This window comes from Panicum virgatum, chromosome 6K (genome assembly GCF_016808335.1).
Source record: "Panicum virgatum strain AP13 chromosome 6K, P.virgatum_v5, whole genome shotgun sequence".
In the NCBI taxonomy this organism is placed as follows: Eukaryota; Viridiplantae; Streptophyta; class Magnoliopsida; order Poales; family Poaceae; genus Panicum; species Panicum virgatum.
Window position 1 is genome coordinate 16,575,378 of NC_053141.1, and position 24,203 is coordinate 16,599,580.

The 24,203-nt window shown below is 43.3% G+C and overlaps 1 protein-coding gene across 3 annotated transcripts; it reads left to right on the plus strand.

Moving 5' to 3' along the window:
- Window positions 1-3,973: 3,973 nt before the first annotated feature.
- Window positions 3,974-18,793, plus strand: LOC120711909 (cysteine-rich receptor-like protein kinase 15). 3 transcript variants are annotated; one of them, XM_039997582.1, is made up of 7 exons: window positions 3,974-5,051; window positions 16,415-16,537; window positions 16,811-16,962; window positions 17,121-17,328; window positions 17,433-17,670; window positions 17,757-17,910; window positions 17,995-18,793. In XM_039997582.1, exons 1-7 carry the CDS (start codon window positions 4,178-4,180, stop codon window positions 18,349-18,351), a joined length of 2,106 nt encoding a protein of 701 aa, XP_039853516.1. In that variant the 5' UTR covers window positions 3,974-4,177; the 3' UTR covers window positions 18,352-18,793. The 3 variants fall into 3 exon arrangements, with proteins under 3 accessions (XP_039853516.1, XP_039853517.1, XP_039853515.1); XM_039997583.1 differs by having other exon boundaries at window positions 17,757-17,875; XM_039997581.1 differs by having other exon boundaries at window positions 17,757-17,870; window positions 17,931-18,793.
- Window positions 18,794-24,203: the final 5,410 nt, after the last annotated feature.

Sequence of the window (24,203 nt, forward strand, 5' to 3'; positions counted from 1 at the left end):
GTCCAAATACTTTCACCCCTAATTTTTCATATTTAATCTTATATTATTGCTAGACAAAATAGGTACTATAATTATTTTTTATTTTCATGTATATAAAAATTGATAATTAAATTGAGAATATAAAGATTTAGGCATTACATCTTTATAAGGTTAGACTGACTTGTTCACAAATATATTTAAAAATATCATCCTGTCACTGCTGGAGTCATCATCTCATCACTCACCAATAATGTTAGCCGCCATGCAACATCCGCTCGGAGTCGTGTAGCTGCAAATGCCATCAGATTTGCTTTCGCCGCTTTAGAACATCTCTAAGAGTGTCTAAAAAATAGAGACCAAAAAACTTGATTTTGGGATCTTGTCAAAAATTATTGGGTGGAGAAAAACACCTCTCACTCAACGGTTCCCAGAAAATTAGTTGTAAAAAACCTTAAATTTCTACCAAGGCCAGCTTTATATTTCATAAAGAACTACCGATTCAAGTATCCAATCATTGCCTCCTAAAAATTAGAGCGCAGCAGCAGACCCAATGACCAAAGGCGACAACAGCATCTCCAGCAGGGCACGACGGCCTATCAATCTTCCGCATTGTGCTACGGACATCTAAAAATTAGAGCGCACAGAGACGACCTCGCCACAACAGCATCTCCTGTTTTTGGATGCGCGGAAATATTGGGAGCAGGTTTGGGCAACTGTTGGAGCAGTAATTTTCACAAAAAAGTTTTTGAGATATGCATTGGGCACTTTTAGAGATACTCTTACAGCGTTATCCTACTATCAAGCAGGGTAGCTACCATTGTTCTTCTTTTAAGAAATGGTAGCTACCGTAGTCCTCTGCAAGCTGTCAAGCCAATATATAGGAGCAACTGCTTTCTTACTGTTGCCATATATTGAGGACCGTTCCATCGATATCCGGCCCGAAGCAAAGGCTCTAGAATTCTCAATGACGCAATCCTCCATGCCGACTGCAATCAGGTCTCACATGGCATCTGCAGATTTTGATGCGGATGCCATGGAACCGGCATATGCTATATGAAAGATAGTCCATTAGCAGATCCTTCATGTTGACTTGTTTTTTCGGGACTGTGACATCTCGGCCTAATAAGAATGAATTTGAGCCCACTATAGCCCAAGTTGCGAGTGATATAGCATGTGTGGGGAGTTGTCCCACCTTGCTAGTTGAGAGTGAATCTTACACCATATAAACCCAAGTGTCAAGTGCATTTAAATTCCCGAGTTAACCCTTTTACGCGAAGCGAGGACGAAAGAATAAATAGTGTTGGTGCGAATGCGTGTTTTATAGGGAAATAGTAAGAAAGGTCTTCTTCGTACATGCGGCAAGTCTTTTCTAAGACTGCATTCCCCAAAAACAAAAACAAAAAAACGGAGGGCATCCTCTGATCTCTGAATCCAAAGGAATGAAATATGTTGTGGACAGATGAGCAGAAGCTGTTCGAGCAGTGGTTAAAACTGCTCAAACAACTTCCGCTGATCTTCCTCTTTGATTTTCTCTTTCTTCACTCCATCTTATTTTGGTACATAAAAATATGTTATAAAAGGGGTTCAGTTGCAAAGTACATGACGACTGCCGCGCTCGCTTGGTGAATTACTGATCGCGATGTCACGTACGTGCAAATATCTTCTTCTGTTCTTAAGCGGCGGCTTGGAATGTAGCTCGTGCTCCGGTTCTTGAACAGCTGATGCCCACAGTGATGGCGCCACGACAGGCGCCGACGGTGGCTTCGCTGCACAGAGCACGGCATTGGGGGCAGGGCAACACCAGGTTCATCATGTGCCCATGTGGAGCGAGTGTCACGGAAATCAGCCACGCAAGGCGATAATAAAGGCCAGGCGGATCAGTTACAGGAAGTCAAGTCTTCGCCAACTGGCCGGCCGCCAGCACCGGCCGGGTCACCACCGGCGTCTTCTCATCACCGCATTACAAGGAAGGCAATAATGCAATATCTAGCTGATCATCAGTTACTTTATATATCACTATAACAAAAACCATGTTCTTAAACCATGTTCTTAGAAAAAAAGGAAAAAGTCCAATTTTCACCCCTTTGAACTATCGTAAAACTCTGATTTTCAATCTTCAACTATAAAACCAGACAACATAGGTCATCCAACTGCCAAAACCGGGTAAATTTGGCCCTTAGAGTGGTTTTGAAGTTAGTTTTGCATTTTTTTTTAAAAATAAAATAAATCTAATTAGATCTAAAAAATCAAAACTAATTCACTTTAAATCAGAAAAATATGAAACTAGTACCAAAATTTTTCTAAAAATATAACCTATCTATTATTGCTCCATTTTAATCTTAGTTATTAAAATAATAGCCATAACTGCAAGCAACCAAATATTATGAACATAAAAAATTAAAAAAATTAGATCTGAATAGCTCACAAGTCATGTGACAATAGATAGGTTATATTTTTAGAAAATGTTTGATACCCATTTCATAATTTTTTGACTTCAAATGGATTACTTATAATTTTTAGTGTAAAATTGAATATTTTAATTCTCACAAAATGGAAAACCACCTTTAAAACCACCCCAGCGGCCAAATTTGCTCGGTTTTGACAGTTGGATGGCCTATGTTGTCCGATTTCATAGTTGAAGGTTGAAAATCAGACTTTTGCGATAGTTGGAGGATGTAAATCGGACTTTTCCCTAGTAAAAACTACTGTACAGATACCATGTTCTACGGTCCGTATATGTGACTATGTGTGAAATGGTTTCCAACTATATACTCCCTCCATATAGGAAATAGATATCGTTTAGAACAGCGACACGGTCTTCAAAGTATAACTTTGACCGCTTATTTTTATAAAGATATTTATTACAAAGTGATATGTGTATATTTTTATGAAAGTACTTTTTGAGACAAATCTATTCATATGGCTTTCACTTTTTCAAACTCAATAACTTAAAAATTATTCACGATTTATATTCCTAATGTTTGACTCAAATCTTGTCCAAAACGACATCTTTTTCTTATACAGAGGGAGTATACTTCAAACTGTATTCACCAGATCCGGTGACAGGTCCTAGTTAGAGAAAGCACGATAGATATTTTCTTTGTCGTTTAATTTTCAGAAACAGAAGGACATTTTCCTTTATTGTTTTATAGTCAAAATTGCGAAACCCACTCAACTTTCACAGCCTCCACATATGATATCATGAGATATTGACAAATCCCATAATTTTCAAACTTCATTTGCTTTTTTTAGTATTTTAAAATCATTCGAACACACGTTTGTTGTCGTATTTTCTAGACAAGATGTTCAAAATTTCTTTTCATTATTTGATAGGTAAGACCTCAAACTATGTTAAATAACATGAATATCATTTTTCACTCATTTTATTCTATTATTTGAATCACTTGCGGTTCAGATTTGACTTGATTCAAAAAATTACATGAAATTTTTTAATTACTTAAATATAACAAATAAATATAAAAATATACCAAATTTTAATATGGAGTAGCACATGTTGCATGTGAAGAGTAGAAAAAGTTTCGACTTGAGAAAAAGAAAAAATATTATTACTTTGTTGTAAAACACACGTCAAAACCATGTTTTACCACTTTGCCATGTATCACAAAAAACACACAGCATAATATTTCTTTATTGTGCGCCAAAAAAAAGCACACGTCAAAGTTTTTTTATTGTGTGTTATATCTTTGCTGTGTGTGCATATGAAAAAGAGATTATTTGCTGTGTGCCCGATAAAAAACACACGGCAAACTACCGAGCACACGGCAAATAGCCAAATTCCGGTAGTGGAGTTATTACAAACCTGATACGATATGTTAAGATTACTTAACAACGACTTGTACAATAGGTTATCTTCTAGACTGAATTGGGATGAGTACGTAGATATTTTCCTTTATCGTTTTCAAAAAAAGAGACATGCATTTTCCCCTATCGTTTTCAGTAAAGGGAGAGCTGTTTCAGCCGCCATCTTACGAACGAGGACACTGCGTAGGCTCAATTATTATGGAAAAGATCCACCGGACAGATGTGGTAGATATTTGCAAGTTCAGTCTTCGCAAAGTCTACGCTGGGCCGCTGGGGCCATCCCAGCAACTAAATCGTCATATCCTAGTGTCAGATGATATTCCAGCTATGATCGTCGTTCAGCTTGTATTGCAACAGTACATCCACAGAACACCCCATGGCGCCGTCTCGCCGTGGCCTCGTCCTCCTCCTTGCCATGGCGGCGAGCCTCTCCACCGTCGTAAGATCCAAGGACAGCCAGTTCACGTGGGTGGACTGCCAATCGCTGCCTTCAGCATCTCCGTCACCGTTCTCCTCCTCCTCCACCAACAGCACCTTCTGGTCCAACGTCGACGCGTTACTGGACGCGCTCCCGTCGGCCGCGGCGCCCACGGGGTTCGCGTCCCTGTCCCGCGGCGACGGCGCCGACGGAGCCTTCGTCCGGGGACTCTGCCGCGGCGACTCCACGCCGGCCCGCTGCGCCACGTACCTCCGGGACGCCGCGCTGAGCATCCGGAGCCGCTGCAACGACAGCAGCCGCCGCGCCGCCATCTGGTACGACGACGGGTCTGGCGTGACGATCCCGGCGCCGATGTACTGCTTCGTCAGCTACGCGGACACCAACGCGTCCACCGCCTACGAGGACGCGTTCCGGCAGCCGTTCCAGAACGCCGTCGTGGTCTCCGACAAGGACGGCTTCGAGCGAAGCTACAACGCGCTCATGGCCCACCTCGCCGCGCGCGTCGTCAACGGTTCCGACGACACGGCGCCGGCGCCGATGTTCGCGACGGGGGCGGTCGTGTATGACGCCGCTGGCCCTAACGGCACCATGTACGGGCTGCTGCAGAGCATGAGGGATCGGACGGTGGCGGAGAGCGGGAAGTGCTTGCAGGACTCGGTGCAGCAGCTGCCGAGCTGCTGCGCCGGTCACCGGGGCGGGGTGGTGCTCGGCTACAACTGCTACCTGCGCATGGAGGTATACCCGTACTATAATCTGGCCCTCAACGGGCCGCCGATAGTAGTGCCCGCTGCGCTCGTCGGAGAACGGAAAGGTGAGATTCCGAACTGCAACCATATAACGTATATAAACATCCCTCGATACATTTGATTTTTTTTAAAAAAAAACACAGTACAGACGCACATGCTCACAAACACACACGCACACTTATTCCTATAAATACACGCACGCAACCCTACCCCTAAAAGCATCTCCAAGAGACTGAGTCGACAAATCTTCGAAATTGACGAAGTCACCACGGTCGCTCCGCTGTTGACGGGAATGTCGCCTACCACTGATTGATTATGTTGTATACTGGTCGATGAAACTTAATTAGAATTTAAGTCGAATCTCAAGTTTAATTTGTTACTAATTTCTTCAGAACTGGCACGGGCCCTGTTTGTGCACGGCACCATTAGATGTGGCCCAATTAGGCCCGTTGAGCGTTTCATGTAGTGCCCTGTGCCCCCCACTCGGGCTGAGCCGGCGGCCAAGGCACGCATGACGGTTGTTTGATCGGGTCGGACTTGGATAATTAGCCCGTCGAGCACAACCAACCCAACCAGCCCATCGAGCATGCTCATGGGCTGCTAACGAATCAAATCATGGCATACTCAAATCGTGGCATGCTCAAGCAGGCATTGCATGCTGAGATTGCGGCCCAAGTACTGCCTCACTCATGGATCTTTTTCATTTTTATATTTAAAAAAAATTAAAATTTCAAAAATATATGGCCGTTTCGAAAAATTTCAAAACTATACCCCTGTCGCCCCCTGCCTGGGCGACAGGGGGCCTGTCGCCCCCTGGCTGGGCGACAGGACCTAAACGTAAACAAAAAAATTACATTTTGGTCCTGGCGCCCAGGACGCATTAAACAGTGAACTTGTAAAATCGATATAAAATCGTAGAAAAATCAAAAAAATACAAACTCAACTGTTCTGGATTCTATGAAACAAGATCTACATCTTTTGTTATATAAAGTTTTTCATTTGATCAATGTATCTTGCTCTATTTTAAATATCAATTTAATGCACTTTTATTTAAATCTCAAGATCCATCCTTTGTATGCATGTCATCTTTGGCCATAGTGTTCCATATGGTGAGCATAGGCTTGTAAAAAATTGGTAGGCCCATAAAACATTTCTAGAATAAGCTTTTAAATTAAATCTTGCAATATGTCTAGTTTAAATGGGTTATTTATCCATATTGTTATACTGAGTTTTAGAAGCCATAACTTTTACAGTACTATTATTTTATTTCCTAAGAGCTATAAAAAAAGTTTGGTAAATTTTAGATAAGCACAACTAGACCAAATGAATTATGACTAAGGTAAATGCACTAAATCAAGAAAAATAGTTCTTGTACCTAGAAAAATTTGAAATAATTCATTTGGTCTAGTTGTGCTTATCTAAAATTTACCAAACTTTTTTATAGCTCTTAGGAAATAAAATAATAGTACTGTAAAAGTTATGGCTTTAAAACTCAGTATAGCAGCATGGATAAATAACCCATTTAAACTAGACATATTGCAAGATTTAATTTAAAAACTTATTCTAGAAATGTTTTCTGGGCCTACCAATTTTTTACAAGCCTATGCTCACCATATGCAACACTATGGCCAAAGATGACATGCATGCAAAAGATGGATCTTGAGATTTAAATAAAAGTGCATTAAATTGGTATTTAAAATAGAGCAAGATACATTGATCAAATGAAAAACTTTATATAACAAAGATTGTAGATCTTGTTTCATAGAATCCAGAACAGTTGAGTTTGTATTTTTCCGGTTTTTCTACGATTTTATATCAATTTTACAAGTTCGCTGTTTAATGCGTCCTGGGTGCCAGGACCTAAATGTAATTTTTTTTTTACCTTTAGGTCCTGTCGCCCAGCCAGGGGGCGACAGGCCCCCTGTCGCCCAGGCAGGGGGCGACAGGGGTATAGTTTTGAAATTTTTCGAAACGGTCATATATTTTTGAAATTTTAATTTTTTTTAAATATAAAAATGAAAAAAATCCCTCACTCATGGTGCCAGACCGACACGTCACTATATATAGCTATCGGGCTGGGCCAGGCCGTGTTAGTGTCGGACCATGTTTCACATATTGGGCCCGACCTATTTAACCATCTATGACACGCACGAGGGCAGAAACCGGAACGCTAAAATGGCCTGGTCATTACACCAGGACAAGTGGATTTTCAATATTAGCAAATTACTGTTGACAGCCAATTCTGACCGTTCAGAGGATTACACTAGGACAAATGGATTTTCAATATTAGCAAATTACTGTTGACAGCCAATTCTGGCAGTTCAGAGACCGACCGGTCTGACCGGTCGGGCCGACCGGTCAGACTGGTCTGTCCAGTTGTAATCCGAGTAGGCTTCGTTTTATTTTGGAAATTCTTGTATATATAAACCGACTTGGAGAGGGGTACGACTTCCCTGGCCTATAAATATAAAGGCTACTGATTGAGGGTATTCCCAATTGAATCAAATCAAAATATCACATTACTTTTTATCTCTCAGACCCTAGTCTTTTCCAACCCTAGATTGCTTTCTTCCTTCGTCTCGACGACGTTTGAAGACGTTCTGAGTGGCCTGCCGACCTCAGAGCAACCCTAGCTGTGCAAGCTCCGATGGGGTCCCTCCCGAGCTCGCGTTTCTAGGTCTTCGCGGTTCTCTGCTCCACACCAGTCAGACCGGTCTGCGGAACCGGTCAGACCATTCCGCCAGGGCATCGCTGGTTCAAATCGTTTTGACGATCTCCTGCGCGTTCTAGCGCATTCGAGTGTGTTGGCGCGATTCTGTGTCAACACACTTTTTGGCGACTCCGCTGGGGAAAGATTAATCTGGTTTTAAAACCGATCTAATCTACTCCTTGAAGAAGATGGGCTCTTTAGAGATCGACAAGGAAAACATCATCATGGCTACAATGGAGGAGCTCACCGAAGAGGAGCGCAAGGCCTACCTTCTTGTGGAGGAGCACGTCAAGACACAATTCTTGAAAGGCTTCAAGAAGGATCGTGGTGGCCTCGTCAAGAGGGTGGAGGAGTTCGTACTGCCGTCTCTCAAGCTTAGTAAGGATAAGATTGAAGAGATCCCCAATGTTTGATAGGATGTCATCCATAATGGATCAAAAGATTGTTGTTGCACAAGCTACCGCGTGTGACATTTTGATTAAATTGAGTAGTGATGTTGATGCGCTTAAAGGTAAACAACCCATGTCAGATCCTAACTCATTAGATCCGAGTTCGGCTACCCATGAGTTCACATCTGAACCACTCCATGGTATGCCGCCGAACTCGTTCTCAGGGCAAACCTCGCCACCGTCGACCGTGCACACAGCACCAGCCGGACTGGTCCCACCGGTCCGACTGGTTACTTAGTGCTGTCGCCGACGCCTCTCGAGACAATTCCAGGTTCGGCTGCCCCTAGCCGAACTAATGAATTGTCACTGTATACACCACCTCGCACTACTACTGTAGTGGGAGGGCCACGAGGATCTGGACCTAACCAAGGACCGATCCCGACTTCTTCATAGACGATGGCACATGAAAATTCTAATGCACATCATTTTTCTGAGTTTTATACCAGTCAGCACTATCAGGCCGATCTCCTTAAGTTCAAAGAGGATCTGGTAAATGCGATTAAAAGTAAGCTTGGGGTGGATATGGGTACTACACATTTATATCAAAAACTTTATCCCGCTGAGTTTGATTTTACTCCTTTTCCTGCTGGTTGGCGTATTCCTGAGTTTACTAAATTTAATGGTGATAATTCTCGTACGACTTGGGAACACATTAGTCAATATGTCTTGAAGTTGGGAGAAGCCGGTTTCAATGACGCTTTGTGTGTGCGTTTATTTTCTTTATCTTTGACTGAAACGGTTTTCTCTTGGTTTTCCTCGCTTGCTCCTAATTCTATTCGCAATTGGGCTCAGTTGGAGCATAAGTTTCATAATCACTTCTTTAGCGGGGAGACCGAAGCGAAATTGTTGGACTTAACATCGATTAAGCAAGGGCGTGATGAATCTTCTTCAGATTATTTTAAAAGATTTGAAGAAATTAAAAATCGGTGTTTTAGTTTGATGATTTCTGAAAAAGATTTGGCGGATTTGGCATTTAATGGTTTACGTTCTTATTTGAAAGAGAAACTCGAGGGCTTTGAATATCATACCGTGAATTTCTTGCAAGTCAAAGTCATGGGTTTAGAGTTTAAACTTAAAAATGCCAAAGATACCTTCAAGCCTCATCGGTCCAACACACATATTCTTGATCATGATTCGGATAGTTCGAACGATGATACCAAGGAAGGATATGCTGCTGAGTTTGTTTGGCCATCAAAGGCCAAACCCGGTTCAGTTCCGTCTCTCAAGCCGATTCAAAAGAATCGGCAAGAGGATCTGGAATTTTCTTTTGATGTTTCTAAGTGTGATCGGATTTTTGATGAATTGCTTAAGAATGGTAACATCCGATTGTCACATGCTATTCCATCTCCCGACGAACTTAAACGACATTCATATTGTAAGTGGCATAACTCTACATCTCATGCTACTAATGATTGTAATGTTTTTCGTCGATAGGTACAATCGGCTATTAATGAAGGACGATTGGTACTTTCTGAGATGCAAATTAACAAGGCTCTTTTCCCTGTTCATACGCTGGAATTGAACAATCCAAAGGTGCTCATTCGGCCGAAACAAGCCGAAGGAGCTAAGGGGAAGAATGTTGTCATCGGTGATCCAAGACCGATGAATACAAGTGACAAGATCCTTGCCCGAGAAGTTATCAAAGAGAAGACTGATGATGGCAAGGATACTCTGAAGATCATTGTCAGAAATCCCAGACTCGGGGGGCAAGGAAGCTCTCCACCAGAAAATCGGTCTGCTGATCAAGCACGACCGGTCAGAACGGTGTCTCCGACCGGTCAGACCGGTTCCTCCAGCCGGTCAGACCGCTCTGGTGACCGTCCCCGGACTTTCAAGCCAAAGTGTCCAGAAGTAGGTACTTGGAAGACCAACGAGGTGAAGGTGCAGGGAAGAGCTACTAATCAAAAGCCCACCTTCAACCAGTTGTTGAACAAGTACACAAAGGCCGTTCAAAATGATCGGCTGCTAAAAAAGAGACCGCGATCACCACCGCGTCAAGACCGTCCAGTGTCCCCAAGGAGGGAATCCAGCAGGCGCAGGGGTGATGTTGTCACATTGTATCCTCCCCAGAAGATGTATGCTACCATGCCATGGGTGCCACCGGTGTCAAGTGCAACAAAACCGGCATGGGAGCATGAAGGGATATGGATGTAGTGTTTCCCGATGCCTTATCCTCCACATTATCAAGGGGAAAGCTCCAGGATGCCCGTGCACGACCGATTGGGACCACGCCAATCTGGTCCAGTGCAGCAGGCTGCACCGGTTAGACCGGCCTCACCAGAGGCCGGGCCAGGTTCCTGCTCCAAGATTCGAGTATCACATCAAGGAAAAGAAAGAGGAGCAGAAGCCTGTTGCTGATCCAGAGAAGTCTAAAGCCGATATTATTCAAATCGGTGAAATCAAAGTGCCCATAAAAGGCACGGGCAAAAAGCCGATGGATATTGCAGAATCGGCTGATGTTCCTTCACAAAAGCCGCTCATGGCTAATGATCATGAGGCCGGTAGCAGCAAGAGCACAGCGAACAAGTACCATCAGCCTCGGTGGTGCCCTTCAGGTTTAACTCATACACAGAAAAGGAAATTGCAGCGCCTTCGCAACAAAGAAAAGAAGGAGCAGGAGAAAGAGAAGATGAGGGATGAGGACTTCAAATACAGGCCCATGTTCCCTCAGAGCAAGGTTTGAAAGGTCAATACAGCTGATCAGCTAGCCAGACCGGTCGGACCGCCGCAGCCGACCGGTCAGACCGGTCAGATAGACCGGTCAGATAGACCGATCAGACTGTTCTGACCAACCGGTCAGACCGGTAGAGCCTACTGCAGAGCCAGCAGCCGAATCAGCATTGCCCGTTTCGGTTCCTTCTATAGATGAAGCCCCAGCAATTCCTCTGACAGCAGAAGATGAGGAATTGGTGGATTATGAAGCATCTCCGGAGCGCACCAATTTGGAGATTAATGTGGTGCACTTGTCTTCGGATTACTTCATGGTTCCGGAAGAAGATTTGGCTCATCTTCAGTTCGGGCCCCGTGTAGCTGTGTTCCAGAAGCCAAGCGAGAAGAACAACCATCTGAATGCTCTTTACCTGAGGGGACACATCAATGGGAAGCCGGTGACTCACATGCTAGTGGATGGAGGGGCCATTGTAAATCTTATGCCCTACTCATTGTACAAGAAGCTCGGTGGCCGAGACGAGGACTTGATCAACACAAACATGACGGTCAGTGGTGTTGGAGGTAGCGAGCCCCTTAGCGCCAAGGGAGTTGCTTCCATGGAGCTCACCATTGGGAGCAAGCAAGACGCTTGCTACGGCTTTCTTCGTCTCGGAAGTGCAAGGTAACTACAATTTGATTCTTGGGAGGGATTGGATTCATGCAAATCAGTGCGTTCCTTCTACCTTGCATCAGTTTCTTGTTAAGTGGATCGGCGATGAGGTTGAGATTGTCCATGGGGATACTTCATCCTTTGTTGCTTTAGCCGATTCGGATTCTATTAGTGCACACGACAACGTCAAGTGTTTATCGGGTGTGAATCTGTCCGATTATGATTTGATTAGTTGCACTAAGGATTGTTTTATTTCTGCTGTACTAAAGCCGATGGATAATCGGCTAAATCATTTAATGTAAATCAGATGAGTACAACAGAAGCTCCAGAAGCGACTGGTCAGACCGCTTGTCACGACCGGTCAGACCGGTCCAGTCTCGTTCGGTGCACACAGCCGACCGGTCAGACCGGTCCAACACAGAGTGGTTACAGCAGAGGCTAGATGAGTATCGGGCGCGTACGAACGATATGTGTGAAGCCATTGAAGATTCTGATGATCTAGACAAGCTGGGCCAAGGGTTCGCATCGGCCGATCCTTTAGAAAATGTAGACATTGGTGATGGAACTATCCCTAGGCCGACCTTTGTAAGCAAAAATTTATCGGCTGAATATAAAGCTGATTTGGTTAATTTATTGAAGGAATATGTTGATTGTTTTGCTTGGGAGTATCATGAAATGCCCGGTTTAAGTCGTGATCTTGTTGAGCATCGTTTACCGATTAAAGCCGGTTTTAGACCTTATAAACAACCGGTTAGGCATTTCAATCCCATTATTTATGACCGAATTAAAACTGAAATTAATTGTTTACTTGATGCTGAATTTATTCGGTCTTGTCGTTATGCTGATTGGATCTCTAATATTGTGCCCATTGAGAAAAAGGATTCAGGGAAAATTAGAGTGTGCATTGATTTTAGAGATCTTAATAAAGCTACTCCCAAGTATGAATATCCTATGCCTATAGCCGATATATTGATCAATGAGGCTTCCGGACATCGTGTCATTAGTTTTCTTGATGTTAACACCAGTTACAATCAAATATTCATGGCCGAAGAAGATATATCTAAAACGGTCTTTAGATGTCCAGGATTTATCGGCTTGTTTGAGTGGGTTGTTATGACTTTTGGTTTGAAAAATGCGGGTGCTACTTATCAAAGAGCTATGAATTTAATCTTCCATGATTTACTTGGTGTCATCTTGGAGGTGTACATTGATGATATTATCATTAAATCGGCCGGTTTGGATCATCATTTAGCCGATTTGAGACTTGCTCTTGAGAGGATGCGCCGGTATGGTTTGAAGATGAATCCACTCAAATGTGCTTTTGGTGTATTGGCTGGAAAGTTTCTTGGCTTCATTATTCATGAGAAGGGAATAGAGGTTGATCCTAAAAGAATTGAAGCCATGAGGAAGGTTGAAGCCCCTACATGCAAGAAGGATTTACAGAAGTTCTTGGGCAAGGTAAATTTCTTGAGAAGATTTATATCTAACTTGTCCGGGAAGATCGATGCTTTTACTCCTATTCTTTGGTTAAAAGATGAAACCGAATTTACTTGGGGGGCAAAATAGCAAGAAGCGTTTGAGAAGATCAAGATTTATTTGCCTTCGCCACCGGTACTCAAAGCACCTAGGAGAGGAGTGTCTTTCAGACTTTATGTGGCTGCTGAAGACAAGATTATTGGGGCTGTTTTGACTCAAGAAACCGAAGGGAAGGAGTATATCATTACATATTTAAGCCGACGACTTATTAATGCGGAGACAAGGTATACATTTATTGAGAAGTTGTGTTTGTTTCTTTATTATGCTTGTACCAAATTAAGCCATTATCTACTATCTAGTACTTGCATAGTACTATGTCAAACCGAAGTGATCAAACATATGTTACAAAAACTGATTTTGTATGGTAGAATCGGCAAGTGGGCTTATGCTTTGGTTGAATATGATTTGGCTTGTGAACCTTTAAAATCTATGAGAGGCCAAATTATAGCAGATTTTATTATTGAGCATCGGATTAATGACAAGCATGATCTAGAAGTCGGCTATATTACTTGCACACCATGGAAGTTGTACTTTGATGGATCAGTTTGTGATGATGGTCAAGGGATTGGTGCTGTTCTTATTTCTCCGAATGGTGCCGTTTTTGAATTTTCAAACCGATTGAAAGAAGAGTGCACAAATAACCAAGTTGAATATGAGGCTCTTTTATTTGGCTTGGTATTATTGCAATCCATGGGCATGAAGCATGTTGAAGTCTTTGGAGATTCTCTTCTGGTGGTGCAGCAAGTATCTAAGGTATGCCAGTGCTATAATGGTTCTCTAAATGCATATCTTGATAAATGCCTCGATATTATTTCTTCCTTCGATGAATTTATTATCAAACATATTCCGAGGGAAGAGAATGGAAAGGCAAATACTCTGACTCAGCAAGCATCTGGCTATAATGTTACGAAAAAATATTTCAACATTCGCAAGCCGATGCAAGCGAAAGCCGAGTGTCTGGTTCTGGACGCACCGGTCCGACCGGTCAGTGAGACCGGTCTGACCGCCTAGACCGGTCTGATTGGTCCAGAGACTGGTCTGACCAGTGATGCAGCTGCTGGTTCTGATTCGGCCAAAAAAGATGATTTAATTGTCTCGGCCGAAGCCCAGGATTGGAGGATTCCTCTTATATCGTATTTGAGAGATCCTGGTCGTGGTGCAGAGAGAAATATTCGGCGTTTGGCTTTCAAGTACGTTTTAATTGACGATGAACTTTATCGTCGAACTGCCGAGGATTTGCTTCTCGAGTGTTTAGACTCGGATCAGGCCCGGGTTGCTATGGGTGAGGTTCATGAAGGTATTTGTGGTACTCATCAATCGGCTCCCAAGATGAAGTGGTTACTTAGAAGAGCCAGTTTCTATTGGCCCACCATGCTATCCGATTGTTTCAAGTACTATAAAGGATGTGAAGAATGTCAGCGGTTTGGTGATTTGCAATTGGTGCCTGCTGTGTTGATGCATCCTATTATTAAACCATGGCCATTCCGAGGTTGAGGGTTGGATTTCATTGGACAAATTAATCCTCCATCTTCAAAGGGGCATCGCTTCGTGTTGGTTGCTACGGATTATTTCACGAAATGGACCGAAGCGGCTCCTTTGAAGAATATGACACATAAGGAGGTGATTGAGTTTATAACTAAGCATATTATTCATAGATTCGGCATTCCACAAACTTTGACAATGGATCAAGGTTCTTCATTTATATCAAAAGAGGTGCGTGCCTTTGCCGAATCTTACAAGATTAAGTTGCTCAATTCATCTCCATACTATGCTCAGGCCAATGGGCAGGCCGAGTCTAGTAATAAGATTTTGATCAAACTTGTCAAGAAGAAGATAGAAGAAAATCCTAAGAGGTGGCATGAAGTGTTATCCGAAGCATTGTGGGCTCATCGTATATCTAGACATGGTGCTACTAAGGTTACTCCTTTTGATCTTGTGTATGGTCAAGAGGCCGTTTTACCCGTTGAGGTAAATCTGGATGCATATAGATTGGCAAAGCAAAATGACCTCTCCACTGTTGATTACCATGATTTGATGATGGATAATATTGATGAGGTGACCGACAAGTGTTTGAAGGCTTTGAAGGAGATTGAGAAAGACAAGATTCGGGTGGCCAAAGTTTACAACAAAAAGGTAAAACTTAAATCTTTTTAGGTCGGGGATCTGGTTTGGAAGACAATTTTGCCTCTTGGGATGAAAAGCAACAAGTTTGGCAAATGGTCGCCAAGTTGGGAGGGTCCATACAAGATTATCAAAGTTATCTCCGGTAATTCGTATATGGTGGAGACGGTGCAAGGTGAGCGTCTACCAAGGACTATCTATGGGAGGTACTTGAAGAAGTTCTATCCTAGCATATGGCAAAGCGCATGGGGACAAAGATGGCTGGTATTGAATATCGCCCTTAGTTTTATTTTTTAGACTTGTATGCTCTGTGTAAAATATGTTCATCAGGATAGTTCTTGCTTTTTGGCTTGTGAAACTTACCAAAAAGCAGGGGGGCATATGTTGACAGTCAATTCTGGCAGTTCAGAGGCCGACCGGTCTGACCGGTCGAGCCGACCGGTCAGACTGGTCTGTCCAGTTGTAATCCGAGTAGGCTTCGTTTTATTTTGAAAATTCTTGTATAAACCGACTTAGAGAGGGGTACGACTTCCCCGACCTATAAATATAAAGGCTACGGCCGATTGAGGGTATTCCCAATCGAATCAAATCAAAATATCGCATTACTTTTTATCTCTCAAACCTGAGCCTTTTCCAACCCTAGATTGCTTTCTTCCTTCGTCTCGACGACGTTTGAAGACGTTCTGAGTGGCCTGCCGACCTCAGAGCAACCCTAGCCGCGCAAGCTCCGACGGGGTCCCTCCCGAGCTCGCGTTTCTAGGTCTTCGCGGTTCTCTGCTCCACACTGGTCAGACCGGTCTGCCAGGGCATCGCTGGTTCAGATCATTTTGACGATCTCCCACGCGTTCTAGCGCATTCGAGTGTGTTGGCGCGATTCTGTGTCAACAATTACATCGTCGCCTTTCTTAAAAATGTAAATAAAATTACATCCTCTAAACTTTTAGATCAAACTGCTTAGTTTATGCAACTCAATATGCAATATGGTATCAAGAGTAAGTAGTAATCTCAGTTTACATCCTGACTATCAATAACAACTTACTAATTCACAAAATCTCTGCCCTCTCATGCATATTACACATTTAAGGCCCGAAGTAGACTCCATATGAAAAACAAAGTGTTATGTAAATGAACTGGACACTTCCCTCTGTCAGGGTTTTGGACTGTAACTTGATGATATATGCTACCCAATAGATGGCAGTTGTAAAGTAAACGTGGCATGCATGTTTATGGAGAAAGAAAGCACTAGGTGCATGATTTTCAATATTTCATTAACGGCCTGAGAATGACACACAGGAATTAAAGGGGTTTATGTGATTCTCGCCGTCGCCTTCTCTGTTGGAGCAGTCCTCACCGCAGTCATCATTGCTGGTGTTTTCCTCTATAGACGAAAGGTCAACCGGAAAAAAACACCACCAGGTACGCCCACTACCTGACATTTATGATCTGCGTCTGCCTGCGTGGTTCTTTAATCTCGGCACTGTGAAGTACAGTTAGATGAGAAAAGTTTTCTTCACAAGGATTGTGTGCTCACATTACTTACAAGTTAAAATGCATTTGAACCACATTTGACAAATATTAATTTGGCATTGAGCTGTTCGTTTCAGAATGTTTACTTCTAAAAAAAGTAGATAGCTCGATTCTACTTAACAATTTCAGTGGCCTGATTAAGTCCATCTTTTCCCTATGCAGGTTTTTTCCTGAAAGACAACAGTAGTAGCAAAGAAGACGACATAGGATATGTTGAGCCCGAGCAACTTAATCTTGTGGTGTTAAGAGCTGCAACAAACAATTTCTCGGAAGAAAACAAACTTGGAGAGGGAGGTTTTGGAGAAGTGTTCAAGGTATATATACTTTTATACATCCAGACATGATGAACTATAATAGTTACTAAAACTATTGCTCGAAAAAAAAATAGTTACTAAAACTAACTAAACGGCGCAATCAAACATATACGAGTGATTAGTCAAAATCATAACAGCAGGTCCTTTCCTCCGTGCAGGGTACATTACAGGATGGGACAGAGATAGCTGTGAAGAGGCTTTCACAGAACTCCTCGCAGGGGTTCCAAGAGCTTAAGAATGAGCTCGTGTTAGCTGCCCAGCTGAAGCACAGGAACCTGGTGCAGCTCCTGGGGGTCTCCCGGCAAGAAGAGAAGCTAGTCATCTACGAGTACATGCCCAATAGAAGCCTAGATATCTTCCTTTCCGGTATTTTTTAGTCAAACAATATATGCTCTGCTCAAATTCATGTAAGAGTACACAACATATATGGATTCATCGCCTATGTTTGTGCTCTTGGTATGTACCTGCAGATCCAGTGGGACGGCAGCAGCTGGATTGGAACAAGAGGTTTGCTATCATCTGCGGTATCGCACGGGGACTTCTCTATCTCCACGAGGAGTCTCGCTTGAAAGTCATCCACAGAGATCTAAAGCCGAGCAATGTATTGCTTGATGCGGATATGAACCCCAAAATTTCAGATTTCAGCATTGCCAGGGCTTTCGGTGGAGACCAGTCTAGAGATATAACAAGACGACCTGTTGGAACCCTGTAAGTACAAACAATAAGCAGTAAAGTCTGTCAATACAGTCCATTAATTCTTAGTGGCTCTTGATTAACTTCATTGATGCACGCAGCGGGTACATGTCCCCAGAGTATGCCTACTGGGGGCACGTTTCGACCAAATCGGACATGTTCAGCTTTGGTGTGATAGTCCTAGAGATGGTGACCGGGCAAAGGAACAACAGCGCATACAGCGACACTTCAGACTCTGTGTCTGTACTGAGCCATGTATGTCACATATGTTTCACATACAGTATGTCACTTATGTTTCACATACATGATGACATGAATGCTGATCGATTATCTATACAGGTTTGGGACAATTGGAGGGCTGGTTCAATGGTGGATGTAGTGGACCCATTGCTAGCCGTGTCGCGGTACCCAGAAAGTGAGGTCGTCAACTGCATAGAGATTGGGCTCCTATGCGTTCAGGAGAACCCGGCGGACCGGCCGGATGCCTCTGCGGTGATGCTTATGCTCAGCAGTCCAACCACCATGAGCAATGACAGACGAGCCCCGTCTAGGCCAGCCTTCGTCTTCAGCTCTGGATTCACTCAGTCAGATCGCCCACCAAGATCCGGTGCCAGGAGCTCTGATGGTGTGCTGCAGTCATCGGCAACCACGGTTTCAGAGAATGAGGTTTCTATCTCGGAGCTTCAACCAAGGTAGCATGGATATGTGTAGCACTGAGTGCAGAGCACAAGTTGCTAGCTGCGATTCAGCCTATGATTGATCCATCGGTCTTAAACCATGTATAGCATGGTAAAGAGCGATTCAGAAAACAGAGGAAGGTTTACGCCTGTGAGCTGTCCAGCTCAGTCAGTGTTACAAGTCCGGCGAACGCTGGAACTGAGGAACAAGCGAGCTAGCGCAGGATGTGTGCGTGCGAGAAAGCCTGGAAATTTGGTGCTGCATCTGGCAGCTTTTCTGACTCTTGATTAGGCAATATAAAGATGTATGTACAGCTCGGTCATGGCCCTATCGGCCAGGAACCACTAAGCGCACGACATCGCCCCGCGCGAACTCTGCGCCCGTCAGGCTCTGATCAAAACAGAACAAACGCAAACAAAGAAAACATGCAGCCCAAGCTTTATTTAACTAACACTCAGCTCATTTGATCCAAGGCCTACATTGATCATCATGGTATCATGCGTTACCTCGTCGTCCATAGTGTTCATGTAGGATCAATTGCAGTGCCTGTTCTATTCGGTCGAAAATTGAGAATGAAGGAAATGAAATGTGTATATATACTCTGCATATGCATAGACAAGTTTCAATTCAGAGTTTACTCAACTGGTTCCAAGGAGTTTATGGCTCATTGCATGGTTGGGAACTAAGCTGCTAGCTTAGTGACACCGACAGAAGTTTGATCCTTGGGATCGACTTGGGACAATCACTTCTCGTCTTCTCACCTCCATTACCAAACTATAAATACCATTAAAACCCAACATCGCACCAAATGCAAATGCACTAAAAATATGATGTCTCGTGCCTTCATACTCAACAAAATATATTCTATGCTAATGATGGTGGAGCATTAGAATATTGCGGCCAATATTATAGGATAGTATGGCTCTCATGAGAGGGGTATTAGAAGGGTGATTACTTAAGCTAATTGCGATTAGCTTAAAATATTCCGTCATATAAAATACTGCATCTCTGTTGATCACGGTATTAGAGTGAGGTGATTATATTAGTGAGCAACTATATCCTAGGATTACTGCAGGTTGGCCAAACCAACAGAACAATCAGAGTGTCTCAGTAGTTGTGTTTATCCTACTCAGTACTTGCCATATTTATCAGAATCTATCTTAGAAAGTAGGTAACATTTCTCAAATGTCCCAAGTCGTGCCTATGCAAAATGAGCCCTATGATCTCTCCAGGCAATTCCACCCTAAGGGAACACTTCTCAACAGCCACGACGCCAAGTAAGGAACTAAAATGAGAATAATACTGGAGAGGTTTCACCTATAGGGTCCCCAGCATAGAAACTAATCTTGCACAAACAGACTAGAAGACAAAGGGATTTTCAAAGGCAAACTACACCAATAAATAAGACATGATTACATATGGCTTTCCCTTTTGGGAAACCCCACAAAGGCACAAACAACTACGGAGAATGAAGGATTACACAGGGGAATTGGCTAAACAATAAAAGAGTGCTCTCGGGAACTCGAAGGCAGTGTGGTATCTTCCTTGCTTGCTCCTTATCCTTCGCGCATGGACATCTGCCTCTGTTTATATTGACAAGTGGAAGGAAGCTGCTTCTTTATTTATCTTTAATCATAAGAGGCAGCTCGAAGTCTCTAAACAACGGCGCCTAGATGACAAAATATTCTTCAAGCGCATGCAATTAGGAGAGCATGCATGCATGCAGCTCTTAAGCACTTGCAGGAGGCATGCACACTTTGCAGTTGCAGGCGACTTGCTTCTGAATATACCTGCAGTCTTGATTGTACAAGTACCGAGTGACAGATGGATGGCAGCATATCATATTTTTTGGGACGGGATTTTTGTAGAGTGGTCTTCTACGCCCAAATAATTGATAGCCATATCAATTTTATATATTGGGTAGGGTATATATAGTGATTTGTTATAATGCATCTAGGTGAATTTTGTATAGAGAATGCAGTCACCATTTTGGTTGCAACTGTGACAGTTCTAGTTGCAACTCAATTGTGTCTAGCTGCAATTGGCTCGGTTTGAGTTGCAACCAGTTCGCGTCCGGCAATTGAAACCGGTCGGTCCGAGTTGCAACCGGGTCAGTCTGAGTTGCAACTGCAACTAGTTCACATCCACTTGCAGTTAGTTCGCACCTAGTTAGAATCAGTTTTGTCCAGCTGCAATTGGTCTATTCTCTCAGGTGTAATCGATGTAGCTCTTGGTTGCAACTACGGGATGGGTGCATTTTGTATGGAGAATGCACCTAGTTGCAATTGTTCGCGTCCTGTGTGTAGGGGGGGGGGGGCACACGAAGCAGTTGCAAACGACGATACTAAAATGCAACAAGGTGCATTGCTATAGCAAAATGCACTGACTCGGAGCGCCAACACTACCCGCGCGGGCCAACAATGCACGCCATCACGACCTCACCCCCAGCGGCAGCGCGGGTCCACCTAGCATCACCCCCTCCTTCTCCCGGTAGTATGCCAAATTGCAACACAATGTGCATCTTAGTTGCAAACTGTGGTATGTCTCTGTTGCAACTTGAGACGTTGTCTTCGACGACAAGAAGCGAAAAAGCGCATACAAACAAAACAAAGAAGGGGGCATATTTTTGAATAGGTCGATGAACACCTGAATCGCCCACTGTCTGCCGCCACTGCCACCCCAATCTTGTCAGAATCCAGCTAGGTTCATGGTGCCACCATCGCTAATCCAACCTAGATCCGCCATCCTAGCAACCTCACCATGATTCCCAGACACCTTGTTCACACAGTTGCATTTGGGGATTACATGACGGTGTATAGGGCTCGATGGTCCGCGGCGGAAGGAGCAACTATGCCATCATCAAGGGTGTCATTGAGCCCTATCCTTCCCCCAATGACAACACCTACTGCTGCAGCAGCTCTTGTGGCAATCATAGGTATCCCTGTGCCAAACCTCAGAGTCAAATTTGTTGATCCCCTCCATCACACAACAACACTAACGCCATCCGCCAAGATGCCTCCAGGAGCACTGCAAGCTCTAGACACTGCACAGATTATTTATCTAGTAAGCACTCTACATCCCTAGGGGTGAAAAAAAATGTTGTCAATGAAGAAAAGGGTGATGAATTGTGGGCTTCTTTGTGATGAGGATGGCAGGAATTGAAATTCTGGACGTGCGTTGGCTTGCAATCAAAATAGGTGTGTGAATTTTTTTGTGGACTGACTAGGTGTTGTCGACCGAAACCCACTGGCGAGCAACGACGGGCAACACGAAGAGCCGGGAGGTTGCTAGGGTGCTAGAGGCACCGCTCCCTCGTCGACGGCCTGCAATTTCCGTCACGCGCCCGGAGGATGTGTGAAAACCGGGCGTGCCACCTGACCTATACCCGATCAGGAGGGTGCAGACGTGCTCCGAACAGTTTTCTGCATACAAAGACACGTGTAAACGTAAATCCGAGCCGTGGTCGGCTCCCCGGGACGACTCTTGCATCGGCTTTGAAGAGCCGATCGAGTCCCGGTGTCAGACGGGATCTGATTGTATCCGGATATGATAAATAGAGCAAATCACTATAAAACTGCTTCAATCAAGTCTAATTGATCTTAATCCACGATGGTAACAGCTTCACTGCTAGATCGGAACATCCTACACGTGACTAGGCCTAGCGAACGTAACAGACAACTAAACCATAACCTAAAACAGAGGCCTAAGAACTAGCAAGAGCCGATTCCCGGAACAATCCATATCAAGGCTAAGATAAAGCGTCTACTACGCCACCGGATCATCCAATCCATTTGCAAGGCCTAACCTAGCAGATATTATGCTAACTCTTAAGATAAGAGCAAACCAAAACAGATCGGATCTACTAAATATGAAAGAAGCAGGGTGTTGTCCCTGTGCGACTAATTCTATGCGATAAGAACTAGCAAAAGATTGAAACGTGACTGCACAGAGACAACATGATATTCGCAGATGATAAGCAATGAAGCACAAAAGATCTACTAAAAGCCATGCTACGAACATCATGATAACTAGTACTACTCGCCATCAAAAACGCTTCAGTACGAGTAATACCAAGGTAAAAGCAAGAACAATACTGCCCTGATCGCAAGAAGCGATCAGGGCAGCATGTCACTTACTTGGATGAAACCCTAGGATTAGGGGTGATGATGCGCCGAGAGTTGTTGTTTGCGAGTCGTGATGACGCTCTCCTCATGAATAACAAAGGATACATATTTATAGTCCGGAGACTTGGGAAACAATCTAAACTAATCTTGTCCCGATTGGACTCTATCTCTAATCTTAAACTGAATTTAAGGATACACGGCCAATGTGGCCCATATGCTCACGCAGGAGCCGATTTACAAGCCTTCCTCAATCTTCTGCTTTAAGCCCATCTTGCTTTCGGCCCATAAATTAACCCTGTTAATTTATGGCGATAACACTAGGTATGTGAAACTTTTTAATAGGGAATGCAGCAACTGTGGGGTCTAGGGTACATGCCACAGCACAACAAACCTGATGAACCCTAATCAAAGCAAGTCAGCAGAAATGCGCGCAAACAAAAGGGGTGCGGGGCGCGCAAACAAAAGGGGTGCCAAAACAAATGATGGCCTCCAAGGAAGAGAGGGCTGCTGAAGATCATTAGGGATCTGCATGAGGAAGATGATATGAACTAGGATGAAGTGCCTGCAAAACAAACTAGCAGCGCTGCGACCAGGGGAGGTGCAAGAGGAGGGGATGCAGAAAGCAGTAGCCGTGGAAGAAGAGCTAAACATGTAAACTACATGGAATGAGGTGCTGCTGCAAAAAACCACACATAGGGATGGTGCAGCATGTCATTCTCCTTGTAAACAAACAAAATAGTAATTTATTCAGAATTTGTACTTGTTATCTTGAAATGAAACAAAACAAGTGGATTAACAAGAATGCTATTTGTGCTATGAAAAAACAACTCTAAAAAACCACGATGGATCAAACTGTGTTGTAGACTAATTGCAGCACATGACATTGCTCGTTGCAACTATAATGAGAGACCAACTGCAATTGTGGTAAGTTCAACACATGTACCAGCCAATTTTAATACATGTGCGAGCGCAATTGCACTGCGCTAACTGAAATATTACAAACACATGTGAGTGCAAAAAATTGCAACTATAATAGAAATAGCAAAAGCCACAAAACATGGTGGTTGCAAACTATAAATATATGGAAATTGCAACTATAGTTACAACCCAGTTTCAATAATGGTAATGATGAACCAGCTGCAACTATGGTTCGCATGTTGTAGCCAAATTGCAATATTGTGTGTGATGGTTGCAACTATAATGAATATCATGTGAAACAATGGTAACAACCCAGCTGCAACTCTTGTAAAATCATCGTGTGTTGCACAACAATTGCAACATCTATTCTCACGCGATTGCAACTATATTTGTTCACGAATTGCAAACTCTGATAAAAAAAAGCAAAGGCGCAAAAGTACATAGTTGCAAAACTCTAATAAGTTATCACATAGTTGCAATTGATAACACATAAAATATACATGAAGTTACAACTGATCACACATTAAAACTAGAGATTAGACCGAGAATGTATTTACATCACATGATTTGCAACTTTTATGCTAAGCAGTTGAAAAGATTAAGGTATATCAGTTGCTACTACAAGCAAAATGAAAAAAAAAAGTTTTTGAACAAGTTGCTGATTCAGTGACATCAGTGCTACTACAGCCAATGTGGGATAAAAGGTTTTGTACAATTGTTGCTACATAAGGGAAACACCACAAAGTTCCAAAAAAAGATCATCATTGTGATCCATTATAGTCAATCTTTCTCCCACCAAACCTATAGACATCCAATTCATTAGGTAGG